Below are 14,750 nucleotides of genomic sequence, written 5' to 3'. Positions count from 1 at the left end.
GCCACCTACCTGCACGATGCTGTGGCCCTCAGTGATGTCCTCGGGGACGCTGGCCTCGTAACTGCTCTGCAGAAAGATGGGCCGGTTGTCATTCACATCCAGGACAGTGACGAACACGGTGGCGGTGCCGGTGCGTCGCTTGCCTACGGGGCCGTTGTCTGTGGAGGTGGTGGAGGGGGCCCTGTCAGCGGCCGAGGGCAGGCCTCCCAGGCGTGTGCCCGGCTCAGCCCCGCTGCTGTGGCCTTTGCAGGGCGGCATTTTCCTTTCCGAATGAGGAGTGACACTAACAACATCGAATGCATCCCAGGGACTAGTCTAGCTCTCTCTAAATAGCCTGTGATGCAGGTGCTATTATTACTGTCCCCATTTTACAGAGGAGAAAACTGAGGCATGAGGGGAATTGAATGGTGGACCCCAAAAGATAGACCCATGTCAAATCCCTGCGAATTTGTCAGTGTAAGCTTATTGGGGGAGAAAAATGTCTCTGAAGATGCAGTTAAGTTAAGGATCTTGAGATGACATATCCTGGAAAATCTGGGTGAGCCATAGTCCCATGACAGGGGCCCTTATAAGAGAAGGCAGAAGGAGGTTTGACAGAGAAAGGCCACATTAAGTCGGAGGTAGAGATTGGAGTCCTGTGGCCACAAGCCAAAACCACGTAGGGCCACCAGAAACCAGAAGAGCTGAGGAAGGGTCTCCCCGAGCCTTCACAGGGAGTGCGGCCCTGCAGACACCTTCATTTCACGGCTGGCCTCCAGAGCTCCAGTTCTTTCACGCTACCACCTGTGGGTAATTCGTTACCATAGGCCTAGGAAACAGACTCAGGTGTGAGATCACAAACCCACCCGCTCTCAGGGCCAGGCGGGCAAGGTCCCTGGGTGCCCAGTGGACAGGCCCACCTCAAGGGGCTGCTGTCCTCTGCTCCAGCCTCCAATGGGCAGGCAGAATGGGGCTCAGTGACACTAGGTCTTGGTCTTCAAGAGAAACTGAACATGAGCTTCTAAATAAAATCTGATTTTAAATGTTCACAACTGTCATTCATTATAAAACATGAGATGGTCAAACACGATGGGATGGATTTGGCCTGTGGGCCCCCTACACTCAGGGATGTGGGCCCTGAGTGACCTCTAAGCCCCAGGCTGCCAGGGCTCTGCCTCTCTTCCCCCTGCAGGACCCTCCTGGGGCTGGGGCGGTGGCTCAGCACCAGGGGCAGCTGCTGGGTCATCTTCCCTGGAGGAAGGCACTGCATGCTCAGGCAAGTGCAGTCACCCCAGAGAGGAGTCCAGTCACCCCAGAGAGGAGTCCAGGTACCCCAGAGAGGAGTCCAGTCACCCCAGAGAGGAGTCCAAGCACCTGAGAGAGGAGTCCAGGTACCCCAGAGAGGAGTCCAGTCACCCCAGAGAGGAGTCCAGGCACCCCAGAGAGGAGTCCAGGCACCCCAGAGGGGAGTCCAGGCAGCTAGAGTTGGCTGAGGTCCAGTCATGACTCTGTCCCTTCTTCCCCAGGCCAACTGACCACACGCTAGGGTGGAGTAGTCGCCTGTCCTGAGTCATCTTGTCCTGGGAAGCTCCTCTCCAGGACAAGCCTCTCGCCGCCCTGGGGGTCCTGCTTACTGGTCCCACCGGGTACAGTGTGAATTGGCAGGTTCATGAAAAGCCAGTGCTTGTCGTGAAGCCTGGTTTCAGTGGGGATGACAGGTCCCCAGAGGGTAGTGTGGCTGCCCCAGGATGGGGGAGAGCAGGGCAGAGAGGTGTGTGTGCGTGTGTGTGTGTGTGTGTGTGTGTGTGTGTGTGTGTGTGTGCGTGTGTGTGTGTGTGTGTGTGTGTGTGTGCGCGCGCCCACCTGTGGGCAGGCTGGGGTGGGACTGAGGGCCAGAAAGAGTGAGACACAGAGAGCTCATTCCCTTTCCACCCAGACTCTCTGCCAACACTGAACTGGGAGCTTCTGGGAGGACCAGGGCCATCCGGGGGCAAAGGTCTCATCACACACTTCTTTCTATCCAGAGCCCTCAAGGGCTCCTGCTGCCTGGAAACCAAAGACTGATCTCCCAAGCCGACATTTAGGCCGCCATATTACACCCCTCTACGGGGCAGCGGAGGGATGCATGTGCGGCTCTCTCCCTCCTGCAGGTCCTGTGTGGACTGCTTCCTCTGCCTGAAACGCCCTCCCTGCTTCTCATACTAAAACCTCACTTGGCCCTCAGAGCAGGTGAGTCTATGCCCTGAAGTTAGCTCCAAGAACCCACCCTTCCTGACTCTGAGGGCTGCGGCTCAAGGTGGGTCTGACTGCCCCCCAGCTCCAGGGATAGGCCTGTGATTTAGGCCTGAGCCACTGGCACATCTCACTGTCCTTGACCATGACCAGGGTTCAGATACGGGCAATGGGCAGATGGAACGAATCAGGAACTAATTAGAGCTCAACTTAGGCGTCAGCTGGGGAGACCAGGAAAGAGACAAGTGCTATCTTCCTGCTGCTACACTTGAACCCAAGAGGAGGAAAGCTGGGGCTGCAGACACAGTGCACAGGAGGCGGAGTCAGCCAACGCCGAAACTGCGGCCGGGTGGCAACCCCGAGCCCCAAGTCGCCATACCTGACGCTCCATCTATCTCCTAGCAAACTGGTCCTGTGAGCCCATAATCCTAATCAGCTTATTATTTTAAAATTTGCATCCAAAGAGTCCTAACTGATCCAAAGGTGTTCTCTGATACCACTTCCTCCAAGAAGCCTTCTTTGGTCACCCCCATGCCTCTACCATGTTTCCACCACCTTTGTATGCTACTCTTGGGTCATCCCCTCTCCCTTTCTGCTTTGTTTTGCTTGATTCTGCAGTGATCTGTCTCCATGTTAGCCTTTCATTTGGCTTCCATGGAACTCCTGCCATACCATCTTAGTGGCATGCATATGGCACTGGGCACTGAGCCTCAGGCCTGAAAAGTATTCAGGAATATGCTGGATGTCTGGTCACCCTTTCTCCACTGGCCTCAGGGCAGAGCCTTTGGCTCAAGGCCTGGGTCCTGGGTTCAGGCCCAGCTGGCTCCTGGGAGGCCTCGTGTGAACTCTGCCCAAAGCAACCGTGTACTGGTCTGCAGGGAGGGGCGTGCCTACCGATGGCCTCCAGGACGAGCGTGTACGCGGCCGTAGTCTCCCGGTCCAGGCCCACCACTGTTCTCACAACCGCGTCACGGTAGCCAACGCTGAACTTTCCGTCCACGTTTCCACCTGTGGGCAGAAGAGATCGCTGCTCTGGTCAGGAAGTGGGGCTCCTGCACACTCTAGAGCTGGTCCAGGAACGAGAGGCCTCGCTCCCACTCAGCCCTGCCTGAGCCAGGGCCTCCGGTGAGGACTGGCCTGTGTGGGCTCGGGTGGGGGTGCTGAATGCCTGAGACCATAAGGGTCTATCTAACATTCATTGAGCACCTACTGTGGACCATTTCACAGACAAGGAAAACGGTCCTTTAGTGAGGTTGTCTCTGGGTTACAGTCATCTATTTGGGGCGTAGGACTCCAACACAGCAGTCTGCTCCCCAGCCTGTGTCCTTCACTATTCTGTTACCTGCGTGTTCTATAGAATGTCTGAGCAGTTAACCCGGGCTGGGGCTTTTATGTGTCTGCGGTCTTTGGGATTGGCTGAGCATTCTCCAGATCCCTTATCTCAGGTCCTGAGTGGGCACTCCCAGAGGTTCCACGGAGTAAGACAGGTGGGAATTATGAGGGTCACCTTCCTGAAGTAGACCAGAACCAGGAAAGGACTTCATCAGAACCCAGTGGAGACCCTTCCCCTGCTATTGGCGGGCAGTGTGGTACTCTGGGCAGCAGAGGGCGCCACTGCACTGGATTTGGACTACCTGGGTCTGCACAGCTCTCCACAGAGTCTGCCAAATTAAGTTCTCATAATCCCAGGGCTGGGAGGGCTCTCCAGTGAGCAGGAACTGGCCACCTCAAGGTCTTGGGAACTCATCCTGGGCAGTGGTCGGCAAACCGCGGCTCGTGAGCCACATGCGGCTCAATCAGATTGAGGACGTTTTTAGCAAAGGCCAGCTTAGGAGTACCCTAATTAAGTTAATAACAGTGTACCTACCTATATAGTTTAAGTTTAAAAAATTTGGCTCTCAAAAGAAATTTCAATTGTACTGTTGCTATCTGGCTCTGTTGACTGAGTTTGCCGACCACTGTTGGGGGATGCTGCCATAGACTGACCCGGTTTGCCCTTGGGGAAAGGCCCCTGCTCTCAAGCCTCCAGTATCTGCCCCCCAGTGTCTGAAGCACCATCTGTAAGGGACACAGTTTGGCTCCCAGGGGTTGAGGGAGGAGCTAAGACACAAGTAGTGCTGGTGCCATGTGGGAGTCTCAATAACTAAGCCTTTCCCAGGGCAGTCTTGAGGACCAGACTAGGAGGAGCTGGCCCAGGGCTGCTGGACCCCTTCATGGAGGGAGTGGAGGGAAAGCGTCTGAAAAGCAGAGGCTGGGGGCTGGGGGGTCTCCTTGGCTGCAGCAAGATGCAGATAGGCTGGGAGCCTGGGACTCCTTGGTCCAGGGGAGAGGTGTCAGGGATGCTGGTATGTGCACTGCAGGCGTGTGCATGCACACATGTGCACATGAACATGTGTGTGATGTGGCTGCAGGCTGGCCATGGACACAGGGGACAGAGCCAGTAAGTGACCAAAGGAGGGCTCAGGACCGTGAAGGAACTATCCCCCACCCCACACATCCCAGCACCTCTCAGGAGTACCACAGACTGCAGAATGCTGGGACACTGCTCTAATCCAGGAATGACTAACACGTGGCATGTTTGTCACCATCTCCCATGCTGACTGTTGTGGCAGACATCACTAATCGATCACAGCTCCCTTTCACCTGTTGAGCCTGGACATGGCTTTATAATATTTCTGCTTAGCTTTTCAGGTGGTAGCTTTTCGACATTTTGAGCTAAAACTATTTCATTTAGAGAGATCTAAACCATCTGCCTCTAAACAGAGGGGAATTCTCTTCATAAGTGGAGGGTCCCCGGGGACGGACAATGCCACACTCTTCTAGTCTGCTTCATCACCCTAACATGGGGTGGGGGGTGGGGCAGGGCTCCTCCCAGTAGTCGCTGGCTCCATCTCCCTCAGGACTGACCCTTGGTTAGTCCCCTCACTCCTACCCAATCTGGGAGGCTCCTGGGGAGCCAGGCCAGAGAGACCCAGCTCCAAAGCCCCAGGGAAAAGCCAGGAGCAAATCCTCAGGGGGCTCTAGCAGGGGCTAGATCCTGATGGCCGACTTAGACCTCTTCCCCCTCCCCTGGACCCACCCCAGGCAGGTTGCATATCTGGAAGGGCCGGAGGCAGGGCCACACCTGTGATGAAGTAGCTGAGCTCAGCGTTGAGGCCCACGTCGTTGTCAGTGCAGTTCAGCCAGACCACGCGGAAATCCCTCGGCACGTCCTCAGACACGGAGACATTGTACACAACCGGGAAGAAGGTGGGCGTCTCGTCGTTCACATCCAGCACTGCGGGAAGAGCCGGCACACAGGGCTAGGTCTGGCTTCCTCAGCAACCACTCGCTCCAAAGGAGTGGCACACACCACAGACCAGTAGCCAACAGATTTCCTGGGAGTCACTACTTCCCAGTTGTGAGCTGAGGGTCCCCATGCTGGCTGGGGCCAGGACAAAGCTGACCAAACTCCATACCTTCCCATGGCCCCTGTTCCCCTAGTGGCTTGTTGCTGCTCATGCTGTCTAAGGGAGAACACCCTAGAACCTCTTTCCAGTGTTTGCCTGATGACAACAGTGATTGATGGTAGCAGTCACCATTCCTCAGCTCCTCCCACATTACATGCTTCGTACACAGGACCAGACATGTTCCTTATAACATCCTCATGAGGCAGCCATTATTAAACACACTGTACAGACGAGGAGGAGGCAGCTCAGAGTAGTTGAGTGACTTGTTCAAAGTCACACAGCAAGAGAATGATGGGGTTGTGGTCTTAGGGAGGCTGGTCCCAGTTTGTGATGAGGGCCCAGGCAAAGTAATTTCCTTTGAGGACCCTTTCTCCTCAAAAAAATCTACTTTCCCTTAAAGATTAGTTTTTGCAGCTCTACATGCAGGCCGTTATTCCTCTAGCAGATGGAGCGTGGAAGGGCCTTCACGTGAAATGACTCCCACCCCACAGTGGCTACTCTTCATGATCTCACCAGGAAAAATGATGGGCTTATTTAGTGACATGGCTTCTGTTTAGTCTTGGGGATCAATCTTCTGGGGTCCTCTCTGACAGGACTGGACATCCTCCCTGTCAATCATTGGCACAGAAATGGGTCCTCAAACTGGCTCCAGGAACCAGCAAGGCGGGTCTTGGACCAACAGGAGAGAGAATGCTCGGCTCTCTCGTCTTCACCGTCCCAGGCTGTGGCCGAGGACAGTGAATGTCTGTGCCTGTGCGGAGCTGGCCGCCCGCATCTCATAAAGGCAAGCAGGAGCCGGGAGGGGCCCTGGCCTGTCCTAGACAGCAGGCCATTCCACTCTACACTTACTTTTCAGTGGCCATTTCTGGACTTTTGGCAACAGCTCATGTCAATGTCCCAGTTTTGTTCTGAAAATTAAAGACTGAGCCAGAGTGGATGAGAGACAGGAGCCCTCCTTGGCCCCATCCCACTAGAGGGTGTAGAGTAGACCGTGCGAATTGTGAAGAGGTCCCTGGGGAAGGAGGACTCTCCAGGAGTCTGGGAATCCCGCTGTCCTCCTCCCAGGGGGACACCCTTCTGTTGAGACTCTGGGCACATGGGAAGGGTAGGCTCTCTTTGCATCTCTGGCCTCCACAGGAGACAAAGTCTGCCACCACCCCAGACTGTTTGTGACCCTGAGGACCCTACCCCTGCTCAAACCGTCTCTGCTGTTGCTGGGGTCAAAGAGGGGACCTTGGCCATGGGTCCAGGCTACTGCCCAAGGGCTCTGGGGCACTGAAGGCAGTGGCCAGATGGGGAGAAGGCTCGCTGGCATTTGTGACTTGGTGTTGACAGGGGAGGCTCTACTGTGTTGAATGGTTCGAGGTGGGTGCCCCGTTAGCAAGGTGGGTGCCCCGTTAGCGAGGTGGGTGCCCCGTTAGCAGACCACAGAGTACGCGTGGGCTCCCCACCGTGCCCGTGTGTTCAGCACACAGCAGCAGGGACCCCCTTCTCACCGCGGATGGTGAGCGTGCTGGTGGAGCTCTTGGTGGGCGTGCCCGCATCAGTGGCCACCACCCGCAGCTGGTACTCGGCGATGCGCTCCCGGTCCAGCTCAGTGGTGGTGAGCACCACGCCGCTGCTGCTGTTGATGAGAAAGTCCATGCGGGGCATGCCCACCTGCATGCGGTAGGACACCAGCCCGTTCAGGCCCTCATCCAGGTCGATGGCCACCACCTGAGGGAGAGGAAGGGCCGAGTGAGGAGCGGGCACACCAGGACTGGCGCTCCTCCCCTGAGAAGTGCCCCCCATTTCCCTCCTTCCCAGTGACCTGTGCTTGGCTCCAGCCTGCCTCCTTGCCTCGGCTCAGGCCAGGCCACTGTCCCCAGTGCACCTGCCAGATGTTCTCTAGGGGGCAGCAGTCAGAGTGAAGGTGCCAACTGCACCAAGTGGGGCCGTGTGTGGGGTAGGGAAGGGACGCTTTAGAACAAGAGCCCTGGTCCCAACGTCCCCCTCAGAACCCTGTCTTCCTTGTTAGGAAGCCCTCCCGGATTTCCCCCACTGGCTCAGGGCCTCCAGAGTCAGCCTTGCTGCAGCAGCGCCCCCGCCCTGCAGCCCGCACGACGCTGCTGGGAGCAGTCCTTGCCGCTCAGACTCCCTCCATCACACGGTGCTCAACTACAGAGAACGCTCCGTTACTGGAGTTCCTCTTCTGCTTTGTTTTGCTTTGTAAGACAGCAACAAAAATAAAATGATATTAAGGATCCATTTTTAAAAGTTACTTGAGGATTTGATTGTTTTTAAAAAGGCACCTTGAGGCCACATGTAGGCAAGCTCCCTCCCCTCCCCCTTCTCACCGGCACCTCCAGTCCTGGTGAGAGAGGTCCGGACCGAAGACCCTCCCAGGTACGTTGAAAAATTTAGTACGTTGAGGATTCAAGACATTTGAAAAAAAAAAAAAGTGTAATAATAATTAAAATAAGAGTTTTGCATCAAGCCAATGCTTTCCTGGATGGGGAGCCCACTATTTCTAATCTGCACATAGCCCTCGTCACTGGAGAAGGTTCTTCTGCACTCCCGGCAGAAACTGTTATTGGTCGAGGTCTTAGAGGGAACCCGAGGAGCCACAAAGAACCTTCTTCCTGTATCTGAAGACAGTTTCCAAATTAAACACTCCAGCTCCTTCAATCTTCTCATGATTCTGAGCCAGTTCCTCTGTGAACTCAGAAGTGGTGCTGGTGGGCACTTCCTCCCACTGCTGTCCGTCAGTCCCCAGAGAACCAGGCCTAGGGGCTCACTCGCTCTCTCACCCCCACCTCTCCTGTTCACTGCTCCTCCTCGAGGATTGGCAGCTGTTCTCTGGACAGAGGCTCCCCCTGCTGGAGCTTGGGAGAATATTCTGCTGGAGAGACAGAACGCTCCCTGGAATCTGAGACTCATGGACACAGATAAAAGTGAAGTAGTTACTGGGGGTGGAGGGTGGGGGGATGGCAGGGAGGGGAGTAAAGAGGGACAAATATATACCCCACATAAGTGGGATATAAAACTGAGACTCATGGACACAGATAAACGGAAAGTGGTTATCCAAGGGGCGGGGTTGGGAGGACAGGAGTAAAGAAGGGTGATGGAGAACGGTTTGACTTCGGGTGATGGGCACACAACACAATCAACGGTTCAACTACTATAGAGATGTTCACCTGAAATCTATGTGCTCATATTGATCAATGTCACCCCATTAAATTTAATTTCTAAATAAAAAAAAGAATACTACTAATCTCCTTTTATACAAAAAATTGAGGCACAGTGGGCCTGTAAGGCATCGCCAAAGGTACCACTCTGGCTTCTTGTCAAACACCCTGTATAACGTTGAACGGGATCAGGCTCACCCTTTGGCCCCGACCCTGTCTCCCAGGTATAAATTCTCACGATAGACGCAGGGTGAACACATCGGCTCCCGTGCACTTCCTGCAGTCTAACCGCAGGTTGCTTTACACTTGGGTCTGACTGAATCCCTACAGCACAGCCACACAGGGCTATTATGATCCCCATTTCACAGGTGAGAAAACTGAGGCCCAGAGAGATTAAGTCATTTGCTCCAAGTCACCCAGCATATAGGCAGTGGAGTTGGGATCCACACCCATTTGGGTCAGACTCCAAATCTCATGCTCTTAATTGCAAAGGTCTTCCAGAGTTTCTAAAAAGGCATAATTTCCCCCACACCAGCACCGTAGGGCCTCCCTGACCAGAAGTGTAACAGAGCAGCAGGCAGAGGGGCTGGATTCTACATTATGCCCTCCCCTTCTTGACCACAGGAATTTGGGCAAATTAAGGTTTTTACAAATTGGAGAGAATCCCACCTACTGTGTGAGGCTGCCTTGGGGTTTACAGGAAAGCACGGGAGAGGGGGCTGTCCCATGGAGGAAGGGCTTAGGTGCTAAACTTACCTGAGCTCTGTATTCTAGAACCACCTACAGCCTTGGGGTATTGAGGGTTTGTTTCGGTCCAAACCTCTATAATCAGGCTCAGAGAAACTCTTTGATTTGGCTTCCCAGAATTCTATTTGCCTCCCTCTCTGTTTCTGCCTTTATCCATCTTCTGTGGTGCTTTCCCTCCACCTTTCCAAATCCACCTGTCCTTCAAGACCCAGCTCTAGCCCCTCCTCCTCCAGGAAGCCTTCCATCATCACCATCTCTCAGAACATTGGCTCTCTAAGCCTGGCATAGATTGTGCCCTGTCTTGTGGTCTAGGCTGGTCTCCCCTGACTTGCCCCCTGCAAAGTACTCAGCATGAGGCTCGGCACCTGCTGCTTACTTGCTGGCTGGTCAGGAGGGATGGAGACAGAGAGCAGGGCCTCAGGTCAGGAAAAGATGCTCACCTGGTAGACGGAGACCCCCGCAGGGGTGCCTTCAAGTACTTCAGCCACAAATGGCAGGTTTTGAAAGGTGGGGTCATTGTCATTCAGGTCCAAGAGGTTCACAAACACTGTGGCACTGCTGGTAGCTCTCAGAGGGGGCCTTCCACCTGCGGGGACCAGGGAGGGGACAAGAAGGGTGCAGGAGAAAAAGGACGAAGGAGAAGATGAGTGGGGAAGAGGAGCAGGCTCAGTGACCCTCCATCCCTGCAGTCCCTCCAGGGAGCAGCCTGGGCCTTGCACCCTCAACCTCTACTCCCTGAGGGTGTTCTGGGGGTTCTCAACTGGGAAGTGGGTGTTATTCCATTCTTAATCATGAAGACACAGCCCTCCTAAGGAGGCCCAGGACCCCCCGAGGACAAAGGTGGTGTCGGGCCCCCGCCCAGGGGTGTGGCGCCGTGAGGGGCACATACAGTCCGTGACAGAGACGATGATCTTGCGCATGAGCTCCGCCTCGTGGGGGTCGGGGTTCTCCCTGTCCAGCATGACGTGGGTGGTGCGGATCTTGCCGGTGCTGCTGTTGAGGCTGTAGAACTTGTTGGGCGGATCGATGCTGTACACCAGGGTGCCGTTCTCCCCCAGGTCCGGGTCCACGGCCACCACCTGCCGGGAGGGAGGCACTGACCCTCTGCTGAGCCCCGGCCAGGGCGGTGTTTCTGAACCTAGGCTGCCTGTCTGCGTTGTCTGAGCTCATATACCAGTTCTGGGCACCCCACTCAGACCAGGCAGTGGGGCTCCCCACTGGCTCCAGCATGGGGGTCGGGAGGTAGAAGGGACAGAAGACAAATCAGCAGTAGAAGTCCTAGGCTCCTTGGCTTCTTTACCTACTCAGTGTCGACCTCAGGAAAGACCCTTTCCCCACTTCAGCCTGGTCTTCTGATCTTAAAAGCAGCACCTAGCAGACACCAGTTTATAGGAGGCTCCCAATATTTCATAAATGCCAGGTCCTCTTGTCAATGCCACAAACCTTGTCAACAGTCTTAGGAGGTGGATACCTATAATTAAACCCATTTCACAGATGAGGCCCAGCAAGGCTCCCAGTGTCCGAGCAAGGGAGTAGCTCTGGGTCCCTCATGGCCAGACTTCTTAGAAGCCTTCCTTTCCAGACCTGTTGGGGAACATGTTTGTGGGCTTTGGGTAGACAGGGCCCCAGGAGGTCCATGACCATGGAGTTCTTCAGGGTGAGGCTGGGAAGGGCTGGAAACCTTTGGCTGAGATTTTGGGAGTAACTGAAACCTTGGATTTTGGAAACTGGATTCCTCATCAAATCCTCTCTTCATTCCTTTAGAGCTTTTGATCGTGAGGTGATTTGAAAAGAATTAGGCCTCTGAGACATCAAGGATGACAGGCATGGGACGGGAGCCATGGACAAGCCACTCAGTTTGGAGGGTGGGTCCCAGCAAGCTGGGACAGTCACGGAGCCGGGGGTGGGGGGTGGGTGGAGGAGGAGCGGGCTGAGTCTGCCTGGAGGTGGGTAACACCATTCCCAGGGGGAAGGGTCTTGGGACAGGGGTCCCAGACACTCTGGCCCCTTAACTTTCCAGCCCCCTCCCTTGGTTCCTCACTTGTATCCGTACCCCATGAAGGATACAAGTACCCTCAGTGCTGTCCTAGCCCAGGGCCACAAACCCCAAGCCTGCTCTCTCAGTTCCCCTGTCCGCCCTCCTCTGCTCTGCAGGGGACTTCTCCAGCCACCTCCCTCCCATGAGGGGAACCGTCAAGGTCACACAGCACCAGCCTTGGGACCGCCCAGTCGGCTCCCTGGGGTCCCAGGACAGCAGTGGCCCCATCACTCAGCTCAGCCCTGGCCTTGTGCGATAGGACCACTGTGACACCAGAGGTGAACCAGATCAGCGGGGGCAGAGGGTGACTGCAGTCCCTGGGGCCGCATCAGGACAGTGTCATTTTCACTCTAGGACACTTGGCGGTGACAGTCCAGCCTTGTCAGCATCTTTGTCTTACTTGATGTGGGCCTTTTGTGCTTTGGCGGCACAATCGCTCCCTCCTCTGGCTTAGTCCCCAGCCGAGGCGTCTCTGGGGCCACCAGACCAGAACAGACAGATGGGCCACTCTGGCCAAGGGTTCCCACCTGCCCCCGAGCCCCCGAAGGCCAGCGAGAGAGGCCGCTGCTGGCGGGAGCCTGAGCCACTCGAGGCTGCTCTGCTTCACCGCAGGGACAGAACCCTACTGCCCTCCCAGCCCAGCCAGCCCCTCCCTCCCCAGCCTGGCTGTACCGAGGGGCCAGTGTGGGGGCAGGGGGCAGCCTTCCGAGCCCTCAGTGTGCTTGGCAAGCTGCCTTAGCCTGCCCAGCTCTATAATGGGAATCCAACCACTCCTGTGTTGACAACATGAGACAGGGCTCTTCGGCACCCCAGACACCATTTTAGTCAGACAGTCATCCTGGGGGTGGATAAAGGGAACCAGCACACCCTGCATTTCTACAACATTTTCTAATTACAAGAGGGAGATAGTTCTTATTCCATTTTTCTGGATGGAGAAACTGAGATACAGTTAAACAACCTGTTTCAGACCAACAGCCTATTGCTGAAAGCACTGAGAAGTTCGCATGGGGTGGGGGTGCTTCTCTTCTCTCCCCTCTCCCAACCCTTAAGAGCCTGAGGGCACCTGGGGAAGCTGCTTCCGAATGACACCAGAGGAGGTGGCACCGATGTCCGGCCCCTGGGCCCACTCCCCGGGACAGGGGTGATGTCCGGCCCCTGGGCCCACTCCCCGGGACCGGGGTGATGTCCGGCCCCTGGGCCCACTCCCCGGGACAGGGGTGATGTCCGGCCCCTGGGCCCACTCCCCGGGACCGGGGTGATGTCCGGCCCCTGGGCCCACTCCCCGGGACAGGGGTGATGTCCGGGCCCTGGGCCCACTCCCCGGGGCAGGGGTGATGTCCGGGCCCTGGGCCCACTCCCCGGGGCAGGGGTGATGTCCGGCCCCTGGGCCCACTCCCCGGGACAGGGGTGATGTCCGGGCCCTGGGCCCACTCCCCGGGGCAGGGGTGATGTCCGGGCCCTGGGCCCACTCCCCGGGGCAGGGGTGATGTCCGGGCCCTGGGCCCACTCCCCGGGGCAGGGGTGATGTCCGGCCCCTGGGCCCACTCCCCGGGACAGGGGTGATGTCCGGCCCCTGGGCCCACTCCCCGGGGCAGGGGTGATGTCCGGCCCCTGGGCCCACTCCCCGGGACCGGGGTGATGTCCGGCCCCTGGCCCACTCCCCGGGACCGGGGTGATGTCCGGCCCCTGGCCCACTCCCCGGGGCAGGGGTGGGCACAGGAGAGTGCAGCAGGCTGTGACCCCGGCGGGCTCCCTGCTGGGTGATTGTGTAGAAGCTCACCGTTTTCCCCTCATTTATTTCCCATTTCGCACTCGTCATTTTTCTCCTGGCCTGACGGGACTAATTCTCTCCCTCTGCCCTCTCCTTTATTTTGCTGGAGAGCGTTGAAAGGCTCTAAATCAATGCCCATCAGCCAGGTCCTTGAAGCAGCCTGCAGGAGTGAGGACGGAGAGTGGGACCAAAATCTCACTGGCAAACAGAGAACAGTCACTGCACACTCATGCCTGTGCTGTGGACACTGTCGGTGTGCAGTGTGTGCACAGACACACGTGCCTGGCCAAGCCCGGGGCGCCTGAATGCAGGCACACACTCGTCTGCACACAAGCTCTGCAAACTCGTGGAGCCTGCCCCCTGCCTGACTCCAGGGGCCGGGCCACTGCCCCCTTGAAGACCTGACCCAACCCAACCTGGCAGAGTTAGGGGAAGAAAAGCAATTTTAAGTCTTTCTCAAGAACTTTCATTCCCAATATTTTGAACACTTACAATGTGCCTGGCACTGCGCGAGGCACGGGAGTTCAACAGTGAATAAAACGTGATTTCGGCAAGGGGACAGACGATGGCGACAACAGCTATCATTCATGACCACGTGACACGTGCCAGCGTACTTTGTGCACGCTCATTAAGTACAGACCACAACTCTTTCAGGTGTAGACCCTCACCACTCCCATTTTCTAGATGAAAAGATTGGAGCACAGAGAGGTTAAGTAACTTGCCCAAGGTCACACAACTGGTAAGTGGTATGGCTAAGATTAGAGTTGAGGCATTTTGGCTGCCCATTAAATCACTAAACTATCCTGCCTTTTAATAAGCAAGGAACCTAATAAACAAGTAAGCATGGGCTTTGGGACCGGCTCTGAAAGAAACAGTGTGGAGAGGTGCAGAGCGGCATTAGCTGGAGCAGTTAGGAAGGCCCTCCCTGTGGACGGGGCATTTTAACCTGGAAGACCGGAGGAGAATGAGCCAGGCCTGGGAAGAGCAGGCTGGGAGGGAGGGAGAGCTGTGTGGAGGCCCTGAGGTAGGAAGGAGCTGCGGGGTTCAGGAAACTGAAAGGCCAGTGTGTGGCCTGGGAAGAGCAGGCTGGGAGGGAGGGAGAGCTGTGTGGAGGCCCTGAGGTAGGAAGGAGCTGCGGGGTTCAGGAAACTGAAAGGCCAGTGTGTGGCCTGGGGGCGAGGGTGTGGTGGGTGTGGGGGGTGTGAGAGGGGTGGTGGGAGATAAGTCAGGATGTGGGTCCAATATCATCGCCTTGATGTCACCCCTGAGGCAGCTGTCCCCTGCCCTGTCGTCTTCTCTCTTCACACATCAGCAGCAGCCCCTGCCTCACCCAGGGCCATGGGAGGCCTTGGCAGGGTGTCCCCTCA

At 56.4% G+C, this 14,750-nt stretch overlaps 1 protein-coding gene across 1 annotated transcript in view; it reads right to left on the bottom strand.

Annotated features, from left to right (window-relative positions):
• Positions 1-14,750, bottom strand: part of LOC136381375 (cadherin-23-like) — a 360,324-nt gene that overhangs the window by 17,351 nt on the left and 328,223 nt on the right. Inside the window, exons 22-27 of the mRNA XM_066350013.1 lie at positions 10,464-10,653; positions 10,015-10,160; positions 7,157-7,376; positions 5,336-5,488; positions 3,106-3,219; positions 10-158 (exon numbers count right to left, since the gene is read on the bottom strand). Coding sequence (XP_066206110.1) covers positions 10-158; positions 3,106-3,219; positions 5,336-5,488; positions 7,157-7,376; positions 10,015-10,160; positions 10,464-10,653 — 972 coding nt within the window. The remainder of the gene's footprint in view (positions 1-9; positions 159-3,105; positions 3,220-5,335; positions 5,489-7,156; positions 7,377-10,014; positions 10,161-10,463; positions 10,654-14,750) is intronic.

Source organism: Saccopteryx leptura, chromosome 9 (genome assembly GCF_036850995.1).
Source record: "Saccopteryx leptura isolate mSacLep1 chromosome 9, mSacLep1_pri_phased_curated, whole genome shotgun sequence".
In the NCBI taxonomy this organism is placed as follows: Eukaryota; Metazoa; Chordata; class Mammalia; order Chiroptera; family Emballonuridae; genus Saccopteryx; species Saccopteryx leptura.
Note: the sequence above shows the minus strand (reverse complement) of the source record. Positions and strands in the feature narration are given on the sequence as shown.